This window comes from Ipomoea nil, unplaced genomic scaffold (assembly GCF_001879475.1).
Source record: "Ipomoea nil cultivar Tokyo-kokei standard unplaced genomic scaffold, Asagao_1.1 scaffold2845, whole genome shotgun sequence".
NCBI lineage: Eukaryota > Viridiplantae > Streptophyta > Magnoliopsida > Solanales > Convolvulaceae > Ipomoea > Ipomoea nil.
In genome coordinates this window covers 8,397,355-8,416,837 of record NW_017619273.1, presented here as the reverse complement: position 1 = coordinate 8,416,837, position 19,483 = coordinate 8,397,355, and the positions used below count along the sequence as shown (strand labels likewise).

General features: G+C 37.7%; 4 protein-coding genes across 7 annotated transcripts; 3 read left to right on the top strand and 1 right to left on the bottom strand.

Annotated features, from left to right (window-relative positions):
• The first annotated feature begins 367 nt into the window (after positions 1 to 367).
• LOC109159934 (uncharacterized mitochondrial protein AtMg00310-like) lies at positions 368 to 1,249 on the top strand. Its single transcript, XM_019308047.1, has 2 exons — positions 368 to 731; positions 846 to 1,249. Exons 1-2 carry the CDS (start codon positions 368 to 370, stop codon positions 1,247 to 1,249), a joined length of 768 nt encoding a protein of 255 aa, XP_019163592.1.
• A 5,306-nt stretch (positions 1,250 to 6,555) lies between these two features.
• Positions 6,556 to 8,263, top strand: LOC109160239 (pentatricopeptide repeat-containing protein At1g05750, chloroplastic). The gene has a single exon (XM_019308501.1). The coding sequence runs from the start codon at positions 6,626 to 6,628 to the stop codon at positions 8,129 to 8,131; it is 1,506 nt and encodes a 501-aa protein (XP_019164046.1). The 5' UTR covers positions 6,556 to 6,625; the 3' UTR covers positions 8,132 to 8,263.
• A 1,771-nt stretch (positions 8,264 to 10,034) lies between these two features.
• LOC109159933 lies at positions 10,035 to 10,661 on the bottom strand. The gene is made up of 3 exons (XM_019308046.1): positions 10,439 to 10,661; positions 10,333 to 10,373; positions 10,035 to 10,229 (listed from the first exon to the last, which is right to left on the bottom strand). The coding sequence occupies exons 1-3, from the start codon at positions 10,614 to 10,616 to the stop codon at positions 10,035 to 10,037; spliced, it is 414 nt and encodes a 137-aa protein (XP_019163591.1). The 5' UTR covers positions 10,617 to 10,661.
• A 4,310-nt stretch (positions 10,662 to 14,971) lies between these two features.
• Positions 14,972 to 18,725, top strand: LOC109160240 (protein YLS9-like). Of its 4 annotated transcripts, none has more exons than XR_002050719.1 (3): positions 14,972 to 15,895; positions 16,557 to 16,700; positions 18,432 to 18,685. XR_002050719.1 is itself a non-coding variant. In XM_019308502.1 (2 exons), exon 1 carries the CDS (start codon positions 15,118 to 15,120, stop codon positions 15,871 to 15,873), a length of 756 nt encoding a protein of 251 aa, XP_019164047.1. In that variant the 5' UTR covers positions 14,972 to 15,117; the 3' UTR covers positions 15,874 to 15,895; positions 18,432 to 18,725. The 4 variants fall into 4 exon arrangements, 2 of the variants coding, with proteins under 2 accessions (XP_019164047.1, XP_019164048.1); XR_002050718.1 differs by having other exon boundaries at positions 16,467 to 16,700; XM_019308502.1 differs by lacking the exon at positions 16,557 to 16,700 and having other exon boundaries at positions 18,432 to 18,725.
• Positions 18,726 to 19,483: the final 758 nt, after the last annotated feature.

The following is a 19,483-nucleotide window of genomic DNA, read 5'->3' as shown; positions in this document are numbered from 1 at the left end:
TTTAGTGTCCTCAAATCAAGGTGCTTTTGTCCCGGGTAGGTTTATCACCGACAACATAATTGTTGCTTTTGAAATGCAACATCATATGAAGAGGAAAACCCAGGGGAAAAATGGTCTAGCAGCCCTCAAGTTGGACATTAGCAAGGCTTATGACAGGCTAGAATGGTCACTGTTGAGGAATATCATGTCTAAGATGGGCTTCGATGCAAAGTGGATCAATTTAATAATGGAGTGTGTATCATCATTGAGCTACTTCGTGTTGAACAAGGGCCAGGAAATTGGACCCATTTTACCTCAACGGGGCTTAAGGTAGGGAGATCCATTATCTCCTTATTTGTTCATCCTAGTGGCAGAAGGTTTCAGTGCGATGATCAGGGACTACGAGAGGAAAGGCAGTATCCATGGTTTCTCTATATCAAGGATCACTCCGTCTATCAGCCATTTATTTTTTGCCAATGATAGCTTTATCTTCTTCAAAGCTACCATGGAGGAGGCAAACAGTCTGCATACTCTTCTTAGAGACTATGAGAAGGCATCGGGTCAATGCATAAACCTCTCCAAATCCACCATGGCGTTTAGCAGAAATACCTCTATCTACGTGAGAGATCAGTTAAGCAACATCTTGGGCATACAACACTCCAGTAGCAATGGGAACTATCTGGGTCTCCCTATGCTAATTGGTCGTAACAGGACATCGATTCTCAAGTTCATCAAACATCGCATAGTCAATCGTATTCACGGGTGGAATCACGGATTTATTTCTAAAGTCGGACGAGAGATTTTGTTGAAAACGATCTTCTAAGCTCTTCCGACATATGCCATGGGGGTCTTTCTTTTGCCTAAAGGCCTTATTAAATCTATTGAATCTACCATGAACTCCTATTGGTGGAAAGGGGGTGGCAGCAACAGTAAAGGAATAATCTGGAAAAAATGGAGCTTTCTTTGCAAGCGCAAGAAATGGGGAGGACTCGGCTTCCGGGATCTACATGGTTTTAACCTTGCTCTCCTTAGCAAACAAGCATGGATACTAGCCAATGATCCTAACTCCTTGGCCTCTAGAGTTTTGAGAGCAAGATACTATCCAAATTCCTCTTTTCTTGATGCCAAACTAGGTGCCAATCCGTCTTTTATCTGGAGCAGTTTAATGGCAACTCAGGATATCATCCGTAAACACTCTAGATGGAGAATTGGGAATGGCTCGCTTACTCGCATTTGGGGTGACAACTGGTGTAACACCCCCATTTCTTAAAATACATAAACTGTCAAAAATACATACAATTTTTTTTTTTTTTTTTGAAAACGAATGTAACTGCCGAAGAGAAAATAAAACTAAAAGAAAAGGAGAGTGCTACCGCCACGCTCAGGTATTTCTCTATACCCAAACGCTAAGGCTAAATTTACAATTTACAATAAACAACTCAAAATATGTATTAGTACAAAAACAACTAACAATTTAAATGTCTAACTAATAAATGATATCTCTAGGTGGTTCACTCATTATCATGTCCAATGCTCATGCAAGAGTTCCTACAAAACAATTAAAGAATAGAAAACAAAGAAACACACAAATTCAACATTAAGCTTGTAAGATCTACTTCACCCCGTAAAATATTTTGCACATAGCACATAACACACAGGAGCAGGTAATTTGCACATAAACCCCTTAAAAGATTCATATTCTCAACAATGCCAATAATCATTAATAATTTACAAATATATATTGAGGAAATCACACATAAGTCCATAAAACCAAATATCCACAAAAACTTCTAGAGAATCAATTAAGGCATTGCCTATCCATAATCCCAAAATCATTCAACCATTATTCTTTCCTCAAGATTCCCATATAACCTTTATCAACATTTCCATACACCCATAACCTCTAAATATTTCATAGCATCCTCATTACTCAATTTCTTTAAATCATAATCATAATATAATCACCAAAATAATTTCCAATAATAACCAAATAGAGTTTCCAAACTCTCAAAATAATAACCAAAGAGATAATTTCAATCTCTCAACATAACCTCAAAATAGTATTACCAAAGAGAGAATTCCAATCTCTCAATTTATCTCTTTCCAAGAGAACATCTTCCAATAATACATTTAAATTTCTCAAAATCAATCACACTTGATATATATAAATTGCCAAGAAGAAATGGGTACCAAATGGAGGATTTTCAAATTCTCAAAAAATATATTTTCATAAACAGGGAGTTTTCACAGCTCCCTAGTGAGTCAGCTTTTACATCACTACTCACTCCTCAAAACAACAGGGAAGTTAATATAAAACCCCCTAGTGAGTCAGTATATCTCAACTGCTCACTCCACAAAACAGAGAGTTTTTAGGCTCCTTAGTGAGTCGGTATATTCCAACCGCTCACTTCACAAAAACACCAGATGACACCACTTTCCATTGACAAAATATATATATCTAAATCCTCAAAAGTTCACCACTTAAAGCAAAATCTTTCCACCCAAATAATACTTTCAACTTTACACCTGAATCTATAACCTTTGTACCAATATTTCCAAAAATTTATTTCCAAACATCATATTAACCTCATAGATATAACACAGTTTAGCGTATTCCACACCTAATTATTATGAACACAAATCTCCATATTTATAAGAATGATAACAGTAATGATATTTCACAAGCAAGCAACTTCTCAATATCTCAAATAAGAAACTGACAAAAATTTTCAGAAACTATGACCTGAATTGCAGAATTTACTGAGAAAAATCGGTAGCCTATTTTCATATGAAATTTTCCAGATAAGTAGTAAAAAGAGTCTAGATTACACACAAAAAGTTTCAAGACAATCCAAGGCCTAGAAGTATTTTTTCCAAAATATTTCCCAACACAGCGCCAGACTGTAATTTAACTGGCAGAACACTGCCTCAACTTTACGAAATTATTCTGGAAAAACCTAAACATATTTTTAATCAAAACTTTCAAGTCTAGATTCTCCAGAAAAATGTTCAAGCAAAAATAAGTTTAGTAAGCATTTTTCACGAAATTTTCTTTCCAGATGCGCCAGTCAGAATTTTCTCAGGCAATGATCAAATTGTGTAAAATTTATCCTTCTTAATCACCACAAAATCACCATATTACATATGCAGAGTTTTCAAAACATCCAAACGCATATATCTATTCGCATAATATAATCAAATAACTTTTCACGTTAAATATCACATATTCATTAAAATCATGAATCACATAAACACATAGGAAAAGTGATTTTTGATTTGGGGCAAAAGAAATTTTAGTGAACATAAATCTTACCTGGATTCCAATGACACTGAAGGGTAGAAACGAAAAGTGACTTGCTACTGATGCCGAATTGAGAAAAGAGATCTACTGATGCCGAATTGAGAAAAGAGAAGAGAAGAGTATGGTGTCGGATAGAGAAGGATGAGAGGGTTTTTTTTAGAAGTCTACTACTGATGAAGATGAAGAGCAATTAGGTTTCTTTTTATTTCTTTTCCCCAGGTGGTGTGTGTGCGTTTATTAACAAACCAATATAAATATATATATATATATATATATATATATATATATATATATATATATATATATATATATACATTATAACTTATTTACGTACGTAGGTATGTATATTCTTATACCAATCTGTAACATATCTACATAAATATATGTATATTAGTTTAATAAATTAGGAAATTAGTTATTTATATATTAAGTTTAGAACTAAACTAAAGCCATGAAATAATAATAGTAAACTATTCTAAAGGATATTAATATCAATCTAATATTAACGTACAAAAATAATCGGGGTATCACACTCTACCTTCCTTAAAAGATGTTTCGCCCCCGAAGCACAACCATAAGAAAATACCGGGTATTACAATCTTACCCCCTTAAAAGATGCTTCTTCCCCGAAGCATAACCATAAGGCAACAAGGAATAACTGAGACTTGACCAATATGGAACTGAAGAGACTCAAACTTAACTTCAATACACCACAAAGATCAGATATCACATTCCCCCCTACTAAGAAATAAAGTTACGTCCCCGTAACTTTCATGCAAGTGCTTACCCAGGCTATATACAAATTAACTATCAAAATAATCCAACGATCACCATTAAGGAAAAGTAAGCAAATAGATAGCCAAATAAAATCACCAACTTCAACAATATTTTATCAAATCACGAATCACGAATATCAAAATAATGCACAATAATCAAATACTTATGCACAATATGCAAGTCTCACATCCTCACCACCATTTTTAAAATTTTAGATTTCTATCCAATTTTATTCCTAAGGTCTCGTAAACCTATGCTCCCAAAGGTTCGTACCGCTCTGATACCAACTTGTAACACCCCCATTCCTGAACGTGGCGGTAGCACACTCCGTTTCATTTAGTTTTATTTTTGCTTCCGCAATTATATTTGTTTTCAATAAAAAAAAATTGTATGTATTTTTGACAGTTTATGTAGTTTCAAAAATGGGGGTGTTACAACTGGCTACCAGACAACACCTGCCCAAAAATCTTGTCTTTTCCCTTCCCTCTTATGGAGAATGCTAAGGTGGAAGATCTCATTGATCCCAATACTCATTGCTGGGATGAATCCATTATTAGGGACATGTTCACACCTAGAGATGCCAATCTTATTATGAAGATACCCCTTCCTAACCTTTCTGTGCAGGATAAGATCGTATGGGGTCCAGAAGAAAATGGAAACTTCTCGGTGAAAAGCTGCTACAAAGTCATCGGTGGTGTTCTGAATGAGGCGGATTCCAAGAAGTGGAGCAATATTTGGCAGTGCAAAATCCCTCCTAAAGTTAAAACCTTTCTTTGGCAGGCTTGTAACTCTTGCCTTCCCACCAAGGACATTCTAATGCAGAAACATGTCAACTGTGATGAGAATTGTTGCCTTTGCAGAAGTGGTAATGAATCTATCCTACACCTCTTTGTGGACTGCGATTATGCTAAGACTTGCTGGAACTATCTACATTTTTACCACCTCCAGAGTGATGCAGATAATTTTGAATCATGGTTGACCAGTGCAATGGATTCTCTCTCCAAAGATCAATTTTGTATCCTCTCTATGGTTTGTTGGAATCTCTGGAATTTAAGGAATAACATTGTTTGGAAGGATCAGACTATCGAGTCAGCGAGAAGCTTGATCATCAAGACTAAATCCTACTACTCTGCTTGGTTAGCTGCGATATCTAAGGAACATCATATCCATAATGCTGCACTATCTAAAGATAAATGGGAAAAACCATAACAGGGTTCTCTGAAGATGAATGTTGATGCAGCCATCAATGAGGAAGGAGGATGTATGGGTTTTGACTGCGTATTAAGAGATGACCAAGGGCACTTCATCGCTGCATGGGGAGCTCACTGGAGAGGCAATTTCTCATCTAGAGAGGCAGAAGCCGTGGCTATTCGAGAATCTCTAATCTGGCTCAGATCCCACACTGATGGTAACATTGTTATTGAGACTAATTCCCAACAAGTAGTCCAAAGCTATAACTCAGATTCTGGGGAGTCATCTTTCCATTTGATCTTGGCAGATATTAAAAACTCTATGCGTTTATTTGCTCATAGTAGTTTAGGGGTCGTTTACTAACTTGGAAAAATGGAGGATTTTCCAAAAAATGGAGAAATTGAGAAGTAGAGAAATGGAAAATTAGAGAAGTTGTTTACTAAATTTCTTCTTCCAAATTCAATCTCTATCTCCATTCTTCCTCTTTTAATACAAATTTGGAGAATAGATAAAAAGCTTCCTCCAAATGGAAGAGTGGACACGGGTGAACAGTAAATCGCGTGAACAGTGCACGAGGTCCTGGGATCGAATCTTGCGTGTGGCGCTTTGTCTGTGTTTTGTTCTTCCCTTTCTTTTCCCCTACGTGGCTACGTCTTCCTCTTTTTTTTTTTTTTTCATTTCGTCCTTCTTTCTTTCTTTCTTTCTTATTATTATTATTATTATTATTATTATTATTTCCCCACCCCCCCCCCCACGTCTTCCTCTTTTTTCCATTTCATTTATTTCTCTTTTTTTTTTTTTCCATTTCGTCCTTCTTTCTTTCTTATTATTATTATTATTATTATTATTATTATTATTATTATTATTATTATTCCCCCCCCCCCACCCCCACGTCTTCCTCTTTTTTCCATTTCATTTATTTATTATTATTATTATTATTATTATTATTATTATTATTATTATTATTATTATTATTATAGAAATGAAAAATTGGAAATAGGGAATGAAAATTAGAAAATTAGAGAAATGGAAAATTGGAGAAATGGAGATAGAAAACTGGAAAAATGGAAAAATGAAAAAATGGAAATGGAAAAACAGAGAAATGAAGTAAACAACCCCTTAGTCTTTGTAAAGCGATCAGTGGATCAGGCGGCCCATCTACTAGCTAGGCAGTTTGTTTCTTTGTCTGATTGTTCAGAGTGGTTTACGAACCCTCCTCTATCATTTGTAACACTCTTATTTCGGATTTGAATTAATGCATTTGTCTTTATTTTCAAAAAAAAAAAAATAATAAAGAGATCCAGGCCGAACAAATTTCGCATGTGGGTGGCAGAGAATTAAAATCTCAAGTGTTGAACCTCAACGGTAATTTGAACAATGAACGTTCCCGCGTTCTCATCCTCTCCGACCACAACGCTACAACCTCCACCGCCGCCGCAGCCGCAGCCTACACCTTCGTTTCACGCACAACCAAATCTTGAGTCCACTGTCTCGTGGACCTCCTCAATATCCCGGTACTGCCGCAATGGACGGTTAGCGGAGGCAGCTCATGAGTTCACCCGCATGAGACTCTCCGGCGTGGAGCCAAACCACGCCACCTTCGTAACTCTTCTCTCCTGCTGCGCTCATTTCCCATCGCAGTCCCGGTCCTTTGGGGCTGCTATGCATGCGTATGCTCGGAAACTCAGCTTAGATACTCAAAACGTAAAAGTGGGCACTGTCGTTGTTGATATGTATTCCAAGTTCGGACAAGTGGGCCTTGCAAGGTTGAGTTTTGATCACACGAGTGTCAGGAATAGAGTGACTTGGAACACCATGATTGATGGGTACATGAGAAATGGCAAGTTTGACGATGCAGTTGAGTTGTTTGATGAAATGCCGGAGAGAGATGCTGTGTCTTGGACGGCTTTGATTGGTGGGTTTGTGAAAAATAGCCGTTTTCAAGAGGCTCTAGAATGGTTTCAGGAAATGCTGTTATCTGGAGTGGAGCCCGATCATGTGACCATGATCTCTGCACTTTCTGCTTGTGCTAATTTGGGGACTCTCAGTTTAGGCCTATGGCTACACTGCTATATTTTGCAGCACAAGTTTAATAACAATGTTCGGGTGAATAACACATTGATAGACATGTATTGTAGGTGTGGGTGTGTTGAATTGGCACTCCAAGTATTTAAGCGAATGCCCGAGAAAAGTATAGTTTCATGGAACTCAATCATTGTAGGTTTAGCCGCGAATGGGCATGGAGAAGAAGCACTTGAGTATTTTGATTTGATGCAAAAGAAAGGGTTTAAGCCAGATGGAGTGAGCTATACTGGAGCTCTCACAGCCTGCAGCCATGCTGGTTTAGTGAAGCAGGGGCTAAATTTCTTTAAAATGATGGTTGAACTTCATAGAATTTCACCAAGAATTGAGCATTATGGATGCATTGTTGACCTTTATAGTCGTGCTGGGAGATTAGAAGACGCTTTGAGCATGATAAAGACCATGCCCATGAAGCCAAATGAAGTCATATTAGGATCTGTGATGGCGGCCTGCAGGAGCCTCGGGGATGTCAGATTGGCTGAGAAGCTGATGAATTACATCTCTGAGTTGGATCCAGGTGGAGATTCAAACCACGTCCTGCTTTCTAACATATACGCTGCGTTTGGAAGTTGGAGAGGGGCGAGCAAAGTGAGGAGGAGAATGAAGGAGCTCGGGATACAAAAGAGGCCAGGAATCAGCTCAATCGAGGTCAGTGGTGCCATCACTGAGTTTGTGGCTGGTGACAAATCACATGAAGATTCAGAGTTCATATATGAAATGCTGGATCTTTTATCGCAACAAATTCGGGTATCGGGCTATGTTCCAGATGGGGATGCAAATCAACCATATGAATCTTGGTAAACAGGTATTTATGATGTTTCATTTAAAATTATCCTCCACTGTTTTGTAAGTGTGAATACTTAGTTATCATTTCATGTTAAATACAAATCAAACCACAAAGAGAGTTTCAAGAAAATTCATTCATTCTCATTTCTTAGTTTCTGATATGTCTGGTTCTAGTTCCATTGCCCACATCCAAATGAAATGCCCCCAACAAGGACTAACTATTTGTTGAGACATTTTTAATAATTTGGGGGACCTAATATTGTAGTGTAGTACTAGGCTAATGCTGCATATAATGCCTTTGGAACTGCCAGTTTCTGTTATGTTTACATTCTTATCATTGTTGATACCATGGACAGAGCCACTGTCACCTTTTCTGCAGTTTTTGCAAAGATTCTTTAAGTGGCGGCACTGTCCATCTGAGTATATATATCCTGAGAAAGTGAAATCTTTGGAATATGCTTTTTTACTGCCATTTCTGCAAGAAAAAGGTCACCTGGGGTGTTGACATAAACTGGTATAGATCAGATATAGATAACAGCTGGCCCTTGACAAAACAAATTGGGGAAATGGGAAAATGATTAAAATACCATTTACTACTATTTTGCACTCAATGCATGTGTTGTTCAGTTTGATATGATAAGGTATTGCAAATCTTGAATGCATATAACACCATCCTAAGGGCATCCAATGGGAGATTTTTCACAGTTTTTGAGAAAAAATTACTGGTTTGGAAGAGAAAAAGGAGAGGTAAAATGAGTTCTTTTGCTAATTCAAGGTTTTTGTCAGAAATGAAAAAAAAAAAAAAAAAAAAAAAAAAAAAAAGAGTTCTTTTCCTATATATTTGTGTATATATAGGGAATAGAACTTGGGAGTCGAAGTATTTTTCAAATGAATAAGGAAAGGCCAGTTAAGTAAGCTACAATATGACTGATTTGATAGATCTCCATCTGTCATTATTCTTTCTAGACAATCTCTGTGTAAGACAAAGGAAAATATGATAGAAAGTGTCCAAGTGTACAGATAGGAATTGAAGGTTAATGATTAAAACTAAAGATGATTCTTTCATGGAAAATCCAATTAGAAGCAAAACATTTAGTTAACCAAAATACTTATGAATAATAGTACTGTTACTGTTACCTTCATTTCTTAACCAGCAGCCCCTAAGATTTAAGAAGCCCGAAAACCAAACATTAAATTTCTCATATATATTAGAGGCAACTCAAGCCAAGTTGGTGTTGACTTGGTAACCACAAGATTACAAGTATTATTGTAAAAATAGGTCTAGGCGCCCGTCTAGGCACCGCTTAGGCGCAGGTGTCCGTAGACCGTGGCGATTTCCCCCTAGGCGCCCGCCTAACGCCTAACTCGACTGAATTCGGCCGAGTTAACTCGTCCATTTCGATCGAGTTAGCCGAGTTAACCTGGTCAACTCAACCTTGCTAATTTTATTCATTATATACATATATATATATATATATATATATATATATATATATATATATATATATATATATATATGTGTGTGTGTGTGTGTGATATGACATATATACACCCACACACGTGCACTGCTTTCTTTTTTTTAGTTAGCCGCCCGACTAGTGTCTAGCGCCTACTGCAACCATGGTTACAACTTGGACTTCCAGCAAGAGTGGCCTATTGACCTTCTTGATTTGAGCCGGTCAGTTATGATCAATCTAGGTTTGTGATCCTTTGTTGATTAGGGTCACAAGGTGCAAACCTTCGGATAGTGACCAAAAAAAAAAAAAAAAAAATCTCAGGAACAAAACATTGTATATTACATCACAAACATAATACACAGTAGTCCTCCAAACATTCTGGGATTGCTTATAAACTGCAAACCTTATATGCATCCATTAATTGCCTTGATTTTAATTTGCCAAAGTTACAGTGCTAAGTCCTAAGGCATTGTGGTGGGCTTCTTCCTGGGACTACCCCCATTGTGGTGCAGAGGGTCTGGTCCTAATGGTGCAGCCCTTAATTCCCATTCCACTGCACTCTTCTTCTTCTTCATATTCCCATTCTCATCTCCATTCCCATTCCCATTCCCATTGAATATCGATTTCTGTTTCTCGTCCTTCAAGGTATAAAGTACCTGCAGATATGTATGATATGATAGTATAAACACAAGAACTAATACACACACACACACACACACACACACACATATATATATAGTCTTGAAACAAAAGAGGAACCTTTCTGAACTTGGTTTTCCCTCCCCACTCCATCTTCATATCTGCCCAGAAAACAAAAGCAATCAAAGAAATGCTAAGAATATAAACCAAACCAAACATGTGATACCTGCAAGTGAATGCTGCAGCATTGCCAAGAGGAGGGTTGTCATGAACACTACACACACAACTTTGGCTTCGGTGCTCAATCCCATGTTAATGATACTATGGCTTTCCAACAACAATCTTAAACCAGTAGACCAAACTAATTTAGTATTGTCTTGTGGGAAGTTGCAACAATGGACCATGTCCCAATTTATAGAGGCTGTACGTAGTGTTCATTGTTAAATATTGAGAAAATTGCATTTTTGGTCCTCAAATCAGTCACTTTATTTAGTAACATACCAGTGACAGATATAATTCTCGATGTACTAAAATTATCAATTCACACATAACTTAGGGGTTAAAGATAGTCATGCATATAACTATTACACAAGTAAACATTTAGAGAATAAAATTGTCACTCTGTGATTCTGTGCATAACTTAAGGATTAATATGGTCACGCATATACTTGAGGACTAGATACGTAACACGGATATAACTAAAGATAAAAATGCAATTTTTTCTTAAATATTTTAAAAAATTTCTAAAAAAAAAAAATTAATTAATACTCCGTAATAAGTAGAAGATGCGAATCATACGATGAAATGATTGAGGTCTTTGATTAGCTCTGTTAAGGTAGATCCGATGGGTGCAAATTATATCGTGCACCGCAGTGCATAATCGATTATGCACTGAGATTCAAAACAACGTCGTTTTGTTTAATGAAAAGAAATGTCACCCGTTTTGCGTCGTTCCGCAAAAAGTAACTCTGTTATTCAGTTTCATTTTGTATACACTGCAGTTTCAGTTCAACACAATTATAGTTTCATTTCGATATAACTACACTTTCATTCGATATTTATATACTCAAATATGTGAAAATGTTATTTAATTTTATTTTATATACACTATAGTTTCATTAAAACACAACTACATGATCATTTTGATATAATTACAGCTTCATTGCACAATATATACTCAAATGTGTGAAATGGTATTCAGTTTCTTTTTATATACACTGCAGTTTCATTTCACCACAACTACAGTATCATTTTGATATAACTGCATTTTCATTTGATAATATATAAAATAATACGTGATGCATTGTCGGTTTAGATACACTATAGTGTCAGTTTAGATACACTGTAGTTTCAGTGGGTAATTAACACACCAAAAAATGCGCGCTGCGTTAACAGAAACGACGTCGTTTTGACTGCGGTGCATGTACACCGCGGTCCACGATATAACGACTTTCCGATGAATGCTCTTTTTATCACCTGCTTCAGTATTCAAACTGCAGGATGTCCTCCAGCCGATGATATATATATATATATATATATATATATATATATATATATATATATATATATATATATATATATATATATATATATATATATATATATACTGCCTGCCTAGGGGAGGAAGGAAAATCATTCAACTTTGTCCATGTGTCCAGATGAATGAATCAGATGTAATTTTAAAAACGACACGGTGACATTACTCGAACTTTGGTGCATGTAAATGTGTTATAAGTGCAAGTAGTTGGTGCACCTTTGCAAGTAAAAAGTTCAGGTAAAATCACTTATAAGTGCACCTACTTTCACCTACAAGTGCATGTAATTTTGTCTTGTTAACATTCATGCATCTAGATGCAACTATTTATATAACTATAGGTGCACCTAGTTATAACGTCAGGTGCACTTAGTTTTGATGCTCACAACGCCACAACGCCATCCACGTGTACGGTGATCCAAACGGATCTTCCCTGCACCAACCACGTGTGCCATGCTCACCAACCTCACATACATGATCCATCCAACACCACGAGTGCCGGTTGGGTGCTAGCGACACAACGAGGCGCGCACCACTCTCGCCGATCACGTCATGGCAAGCGGAGGCGAACATGCACCGACCTCCCTGCCTGGCCACGGGCCCCCACAACTGTGGCACAACCATAGCTTAACGAGCCACGTGGCCGAGGCGCACTTCCCACTGGGGGCCAGTGCGCTTTTCGACGGCTCCAGATGCCAGCCAACCGTCGACCAACCCCTGCTTGCATTCTTCCTGGGTTGATTCATCTCACCCCTCAACCCACCTACTTCTCCATACACCTCTTGACCTAACTAATGGGCTTATCAAACATGGCCAACGATACATCTCCATATCCAACCCAAATTAAACAAAATGTCACGCTATGGGTGTGTCTAATCAATTAACATATTTATCAAAAATAATGTTGTAGTTATCTAGATTATACAATTTTTTTTATCATAAATTATCTAATTATGTATCTTTTTAATTTGACAACCCAAAGATTTATTTTACACTTATCACTAACAATGCATTTAGGTTAGGAAATGAATTTTGGAGGAATAAGAATCTTATTTGGCAATAGAATAGAATAGGAATTACATTCTATTATTTTGTTCCTGGAATAAAAACACTTTAAAAATTGTATTCTAATGTTTGGTTGGACTATAGACTAGAAATGTAATAAATATTAAAAAGACAAAATTACCCTCCACACACACGTGTGTTAGTTTTACAACTTATGCAGTCGACGACTGACAATCTCAACTGATCGGGGAACAAGAAAATTGCCAAGAAAGATTATAATAAGTGTGGACAAGTGGTTATTGCTTTTATAAAAAGAATTTTGAACCCTTTACAAGGTCTTTTTTAAGGTATTTATACAGCTCAAACTTAATTATGGTACTGATGTAGTAAATACGGAGGTATTCACAAACACGTACAAGTACTAGGATTGGATCGTATGAAGATCATTAACTACTGGTCTATTTGCTGGTTTAAGCTATTAGGTTCAGGTGACAATGCAAGGTCAGAGAGTTTCGAGCTATAATATAGTAAGTGAAAATGCAAAAAAGTCTTCCCTTCCAGCATTAAATGTGGTATTTATAGGGGATGATAAGAGACACATGTCGAGCTCTCGGATGCCTAACACGTGTCACGCATGCAATCGGCTAGCTTGGGAACAATGCCACAATGTCGATGTGTTGCAATATTTCGGATCATCCACTAAGTGATATGCTCGGTACAAAGTCAGGAATCTGGGTCTCAATCTTTAAGTAGTCTTGCTCGGGGCGAACTTCCCAACCTAAGAATGTCGGGGTCGACCCTAAGGTGGAACAAAGTCTAATGTTGACGAAGCGTTCTCTCGGTCGTCGTGTTTAGGTCGGGCACATCAAGCTAGTGGTCAGTCAAAGTCGGGAATCATTCCTCTCGATGACCTGACCTAATACCGAGCATGTATACAGTACGTAGAGGGAGGTATACTGAGGGAATATTCCCTATCGAGTACTCAACTTAAATTAAAAAAGTAAATCCCTCAAATCTTGCACCTTAATTACAAATTAATTGATTTCTTGTAAAATAGGAAAATAATCTCATAAACTTTGAGACTAAATCATCTAGGTTATGACTTCCAAAAATAGGCTAGTAGCATGTTCTAGAATTGCATACCAAAATGAGTCAAGGTCGACAACTTGGGTTGAGATCGAACACCAGACCGCTGGTACCAAATCCATCAGTTAGTCCCCTATTTTCTTATGGCTCAAGGAGTTAACGACACAAGTCAATATTTTTTCGACTGACAACCCTTGCGATCTCCGTCATGTGGCACAACCTTGGCACAACCTCTTTCCCAAAAAATACCGACTCTTTTCACCCATTTTACTTTCACATTCTTTCTATTTCATAGCCTCAAGCTCTCAAGTCCTTTTTTTCCTCAATTCTGCGGTCCTAACTATCGTCTATTCTCTTCCTCAAATTCTCAAACACCTCTAGGTTTGACTCTCTCTATATTCTTTTCACTTCCCATTTTTAAATGTCTTCTTCTTCTTTAGTGGCCTCTCCCTCCACTTATCTCGCGCCCATTTGATGAATGGAGGTCATAAAACATTCCCTCCTTCATCTTCTGCTCCCCTTGCCCCCTTACCCCTCTAAGCCATATATCTTCCTTACCAGTGTTATTGCTCATGGTTCCAATTTTTTTGAAGATCTTGCTCCTCCACCATTTCTTTAATCTACTATGACTAAGTCCTCCAAACTCGAGTTCATATAAAACCTTATTGGCCCCTCAGTTGATGTAGTCTCCTCTGGCGAGCGATTCATTGATGAACCTCCACCAATGAGCTACCTTAGCATTCACTACCTTTCCATTCGCTACGGCCTCCTTATCCCTCCGCTTCCCCTACTCAGCCAAACCTGTCAATATTACGACTTGGTGCCCGGCCAACTTGCCCCTAACTTTTACAGGCTAATTACCTATTTCCCCACCTTTGTCACGACTACAAACTAAATGCTACCCTAGACTTCTACCACCAATTCTTTCAAGTTAATTACTTGCATCAGTTAGATGCCTCCCAAAATTCATCTTACTTTTCTAAAATGAATTATCAAACAAAATAATAGACTTATCCCCAAAAATATTACTTTATTCACGTAAACCAAACATGTTATAACTCTCTAAGTAATCGAAAGATTTAGAAATGGTAAGATGCTAATATGCTATTGAGTTGTAAAACTTAGACGCAAGTTTCTTCTCTACGTCTACGCGTATAGTGTGTTCACACCGTATTCTTCGCCGACTCGAAAACAGTCCTACCTTGAAAGTACTAAAACACCCACTTCCCCCAGTCCAACCTTAAGTCTTCACCTGCACGATACTCTCCCCGTCGCCGGCCATGGCCGATCAGACTAGGCCACAGCCTGTCACCAGCTACCCCGCCGGACCGGCTAATCAAAACGGTTATCCTCCACCCTCCTCCGGCACTGCCTATCCTTATGCCGCTCCGCCTCCCGCTGCCTACAACTATAATTACTACAACAACAATAACCCTTACTACCAGCAGCCCGATGCTTACGCCGTGCAACGCGCCACCTTCCTCCGGCGCGTGCTCGCCATATTCATCGCCTGCTTCGTCATCGCCGGCACGGTTATCTTCATCGTCTGGCTCATCCTCCGTCCCCGCCTCCCCGAGGTCCGCGTGGATTCGTTGTCGGTTTCCAGCTTCAACCTCTCGGATAACTTTCTATCGGGGAATTGGGACTTCCAGTTCACGGCTCGGAACCCTAACAAGAAGATGACTATCGACTACGATGACATTCAGGCCTCGATTTACTACGACTCGAAGCAGCTTGCTGAGACCAGTGTGGCGCCTTTCTTTCAGGATAAGAGGAGCGAGACCGCCTCCAAGGCTACATTCGCTGCTACTAGAACGTTTGTGGATAATAGGGTTGTGGAAGGGATCAAGAAGGAGACGCCCAACATTGAATTCGATGTGCTTATGCTGGCTAGGGTTAGGTTCAAGGCGGGATCGTGGAAGGCGAGGAGTAGGTTTCTGAGAGTTTATTGTGGGGAGTTGAAGGTCGGACTTGTCCAAAACAAATCTTCTGGCAACTTGGTCGGAGGTCCAAGGCAGTGTGTGGTGCGGCTTTGATGGTGACTAACTGCACTTTCAGGTGAATTTTCTTTGGATAACTCTGCCTTTTGAATTTGATTTTGCAAAAATGTATTGGTTGCCATTATGTTTAGGACGGCAAATATGATGTCATTTTATGTTCCTTTAATTTGGGGAAATTCTGATTGTTACATGCAACAAATGATGATATCATGAGTTGTTGAATTCTAAGAATTTAATTCTGATTGGGCCTTCTTTTGACAGTGACTTCTGTATGAAGTGTTGGTGTTACACTGATAAACTGGTAATTTGCTGTAAATTATGATATTGAGAAGAAAGACTAATTCTACTTGAATCCACCTAGGAAGCCTCTTTGTCCTCCTAGTATCCTAAGTTTTTGCAGCCGTGTTTTTGAATGTCCAAACTCCGAAAGTTACTCCTGTATTTGATTATCTATTTTATAAACTTAACATACTTAAATAAGTACACACTCATGTTAAGCTTGTTAAAACAGACTGGGATCCGTGACACATTTTATTTCTCGTTTGACATTAGTAATTGATGAATTGGTTAGTACATCCACACCTAGTAGAGCCACTTTCTCGTGTTTCAGATTTAATTGTCACGTTCAGCTCTAACAGCACATGCAAGTTCTAATTTGGTATGTGCTTTAGTGAGTTATCACACAAATGAACACAAGTAGAGATATTTTCTTCAGGCAGGGGAAACAGTTTGAACATTGGGATCATATTATTGCACCGTGGTTTGAGTTTGGCACTTTGGCACTTTGGCACTTGGAATGAAGAACTAACTTTTTGCTTCTTTGCTGTAATATATAAACTGAAACAGTATGACATCATTTTCAGGTTGGTATTTAGCTCCTTATTTTGATTTTTGGTGTGGCTGTGTACAGAACATTGAGTTTGTTCTTTGAAATTGAACTTTTCAACTGTTTGCAAAAGAATTGTTTCACAGCTCAGTTCTTTGTTTCCAAGAAAGTTATTATTGTACTCACAAAATTGGTTGTGATTTTGGCCCCCTTCATTGCATGAGATTTACTTGGAACAGGTCTCTCTCTCCTTTCTTGTTTAACTTTTTGGATTTACATGCTCTCTGAGTCGCTTCAATTGAATGGTTTAATCTATTTGAGCCAGGAAATCATGTTGTTTATTTATGTGGAACTTTTACAAGGGCAGTTAGATATTTGTTTTAAGAAACATAAAAACCTTGCTTTATTAAGATTGTTTATGATTCTTTTCTTAAGGATTTTGCTTGAACCATTTTTTAATTTATCAATGTATATTAATCTTTCCTAGTTTCATTAAACAAATCATCAAACCTCCTGAAGCTTTTGGTTAGTTGTACTTTGATGTTTATAGAAAATTTATAGGTCCTATTGATCCTACTATTTAGAATGCAAGTAAGCATGTTACCATTAGGGATTTGAAACAGAGCTGTACACCTTGGTAGAGGATGGTGGAGTTATTGTTTGGTTTTATAATTATCAATATTAACCTTTGTTTGTATAGTATTTTCTGTTAACAAACAATAGCTATTGCTAATGCAATTTCCATTTTGATTTTAAAAGCTCAGCTAAACCAATCTATACCATCTCTGATGAGTCTACTTGATTGTTTGCAGTGTTGCAAAAATCACAAAGCACTCATCAAGTGTTTGATGGGTGCCTAACTAAAAAAATGAATCTGAATTTTTTAGACTTGTAGGATTCTAGCAAGTATTCCTCCTATTAACCTTATCGTCTAAAACCTGAAGTCAAAGAAGATTTAGAGCCGATGGGCGCCTGGGCTGGAGTCTGGAGACCGAGACTGCCGTTGGCTTGTGGTGCTGGGGGCTGGGTGAGAGTTGCAATCGAGTGGTGCTGCTGTGATGTGTTACTGCAATTCTCCAAATGAAGCCCAATGATGGGCAAGATTAGGTTCGTTTCGCTCAAAACTAGGTCATTTTGAGTGAAGCAAACAAGGAAAAACTGACTAGTTGTCCAAGGGCATAATGTGGCAACTTTCCCATTCTTCCCTTTGGCTAGGGGTTCCTAGCACCTAGTCACCACTTAGGCGGATGTACAAATTATTGGGAAAAGATGTTGTATAATAACTAGCTTTAGATATAAAGTGATCTAGAGTTAAGGCTAGTGTGAAGTAGTGAAAGAAGAAATTTAATTGTGGTCCTCTGGCACCTATAGCTATAATAAACAATTAGTGTCAAAGCTGGTTTATAATAACTAGCTTTAGAAGGGATACTCTGTTATAGATATGGACAAAAGATTATTGCTAAGTTTTTGTTTGATGTATATAGTGTAAGGCTATCATCATAGTATATATAGCATTTTGAAAATAATAAGGGGGGTGTCTTGTGTCTTTACTAACCGGAGAAATGAAAACAGAAAATATGTTTACTTGTACATGTCTCTAATTCGAAAACAGAAATTGGAGGAATGAAAACTGAAGAATTGAATTGAAGTAAACGCAGTGATAGAGTGATTGTATTATGCAGGGCAGCAGGGATGCTTGTAATCTTCTTCCACAAACATTCTTACACTTGAGATATGTGTCTTGGCTAATTATGTTTGTGATTTTCAGTTACACACTGCCCCGCCCGGAGTCTTCTTCAACATATTCCTTCTCCTCCACCGTGGATTCTTGCTGCTCCCCTCCCGCTTGTGTTCAATGCATTTTTGATATTCCTCCCAACTCCAGTCTGCTGTGCCGTAGATAGTAATAGTAGGAGTATATTACACATAAGTTATTCAGCCACTAGCAGGTTATGAACAGCTTTTTCATTCTTCTAACTGAACATTTATACATATTGCTTGTGACAGCTGCTATTTTGAACCCCTGTTCTTCTCATGTATAACTTGTTTAATCATTGCTAAAGGGATCATACATGTAAGAACCATATGCATTTAAAAAAAAAAAAAAAACATTCACCTAACTAATACCTCCAATGGTCCTCCTAGCTGTGGTCCTCCCAAGTTTTAAATGACCTCCAATGATCCTCCATGTTTTAAAAAATAACCACCCGTGGTCCTTTTAGGACGTCTCGTGGTAATTTTAAATTCGGGTTATTTTAAGAATTAGGACCACGAGTGGTTATTTTTTAAAACATAGAGGACTATTGAAGGACTATAGCTGCTAAACCTTTAATACTCGGAGGACCATTAGAGGTATTAACTCTGAAAAATATTACTTGGATTCTCAAAATTTACTCAGAGCAAATTTAACAATGGAAAATTTTTGATGGTTTTTTAGATCATGTAGGAGAGCGAGGGAAGGGAGAAGAGGAAAAAGGAGAAAAAAATTATGACAAGAAGTAAAAATTTAAAAAAAAAATTGAAATACACTACGTGCGTCATATTGGTTGTGACAGTGCCTTTTAGAGCATCCACACTAGTAGTTATTTAGGAGTTATTTCTACATGAATTCTCTCTACTCAAAGTTAATAGCGGATGTGGGGAGGAGTTATTTCTAAAAGAGTTAATTCCAGCAATGGTCCTCCAACTATATTGATTTTCCACAATTGGTCCCTGGCTTTTAATTTGGACAATTTAGACCCTTAACTATCGAATTCTTTCCAATGTTAGTCCTTCCGTTAGATGAAGGTTAAGTGGATGTCAAATTGAGGGGTAAAAATG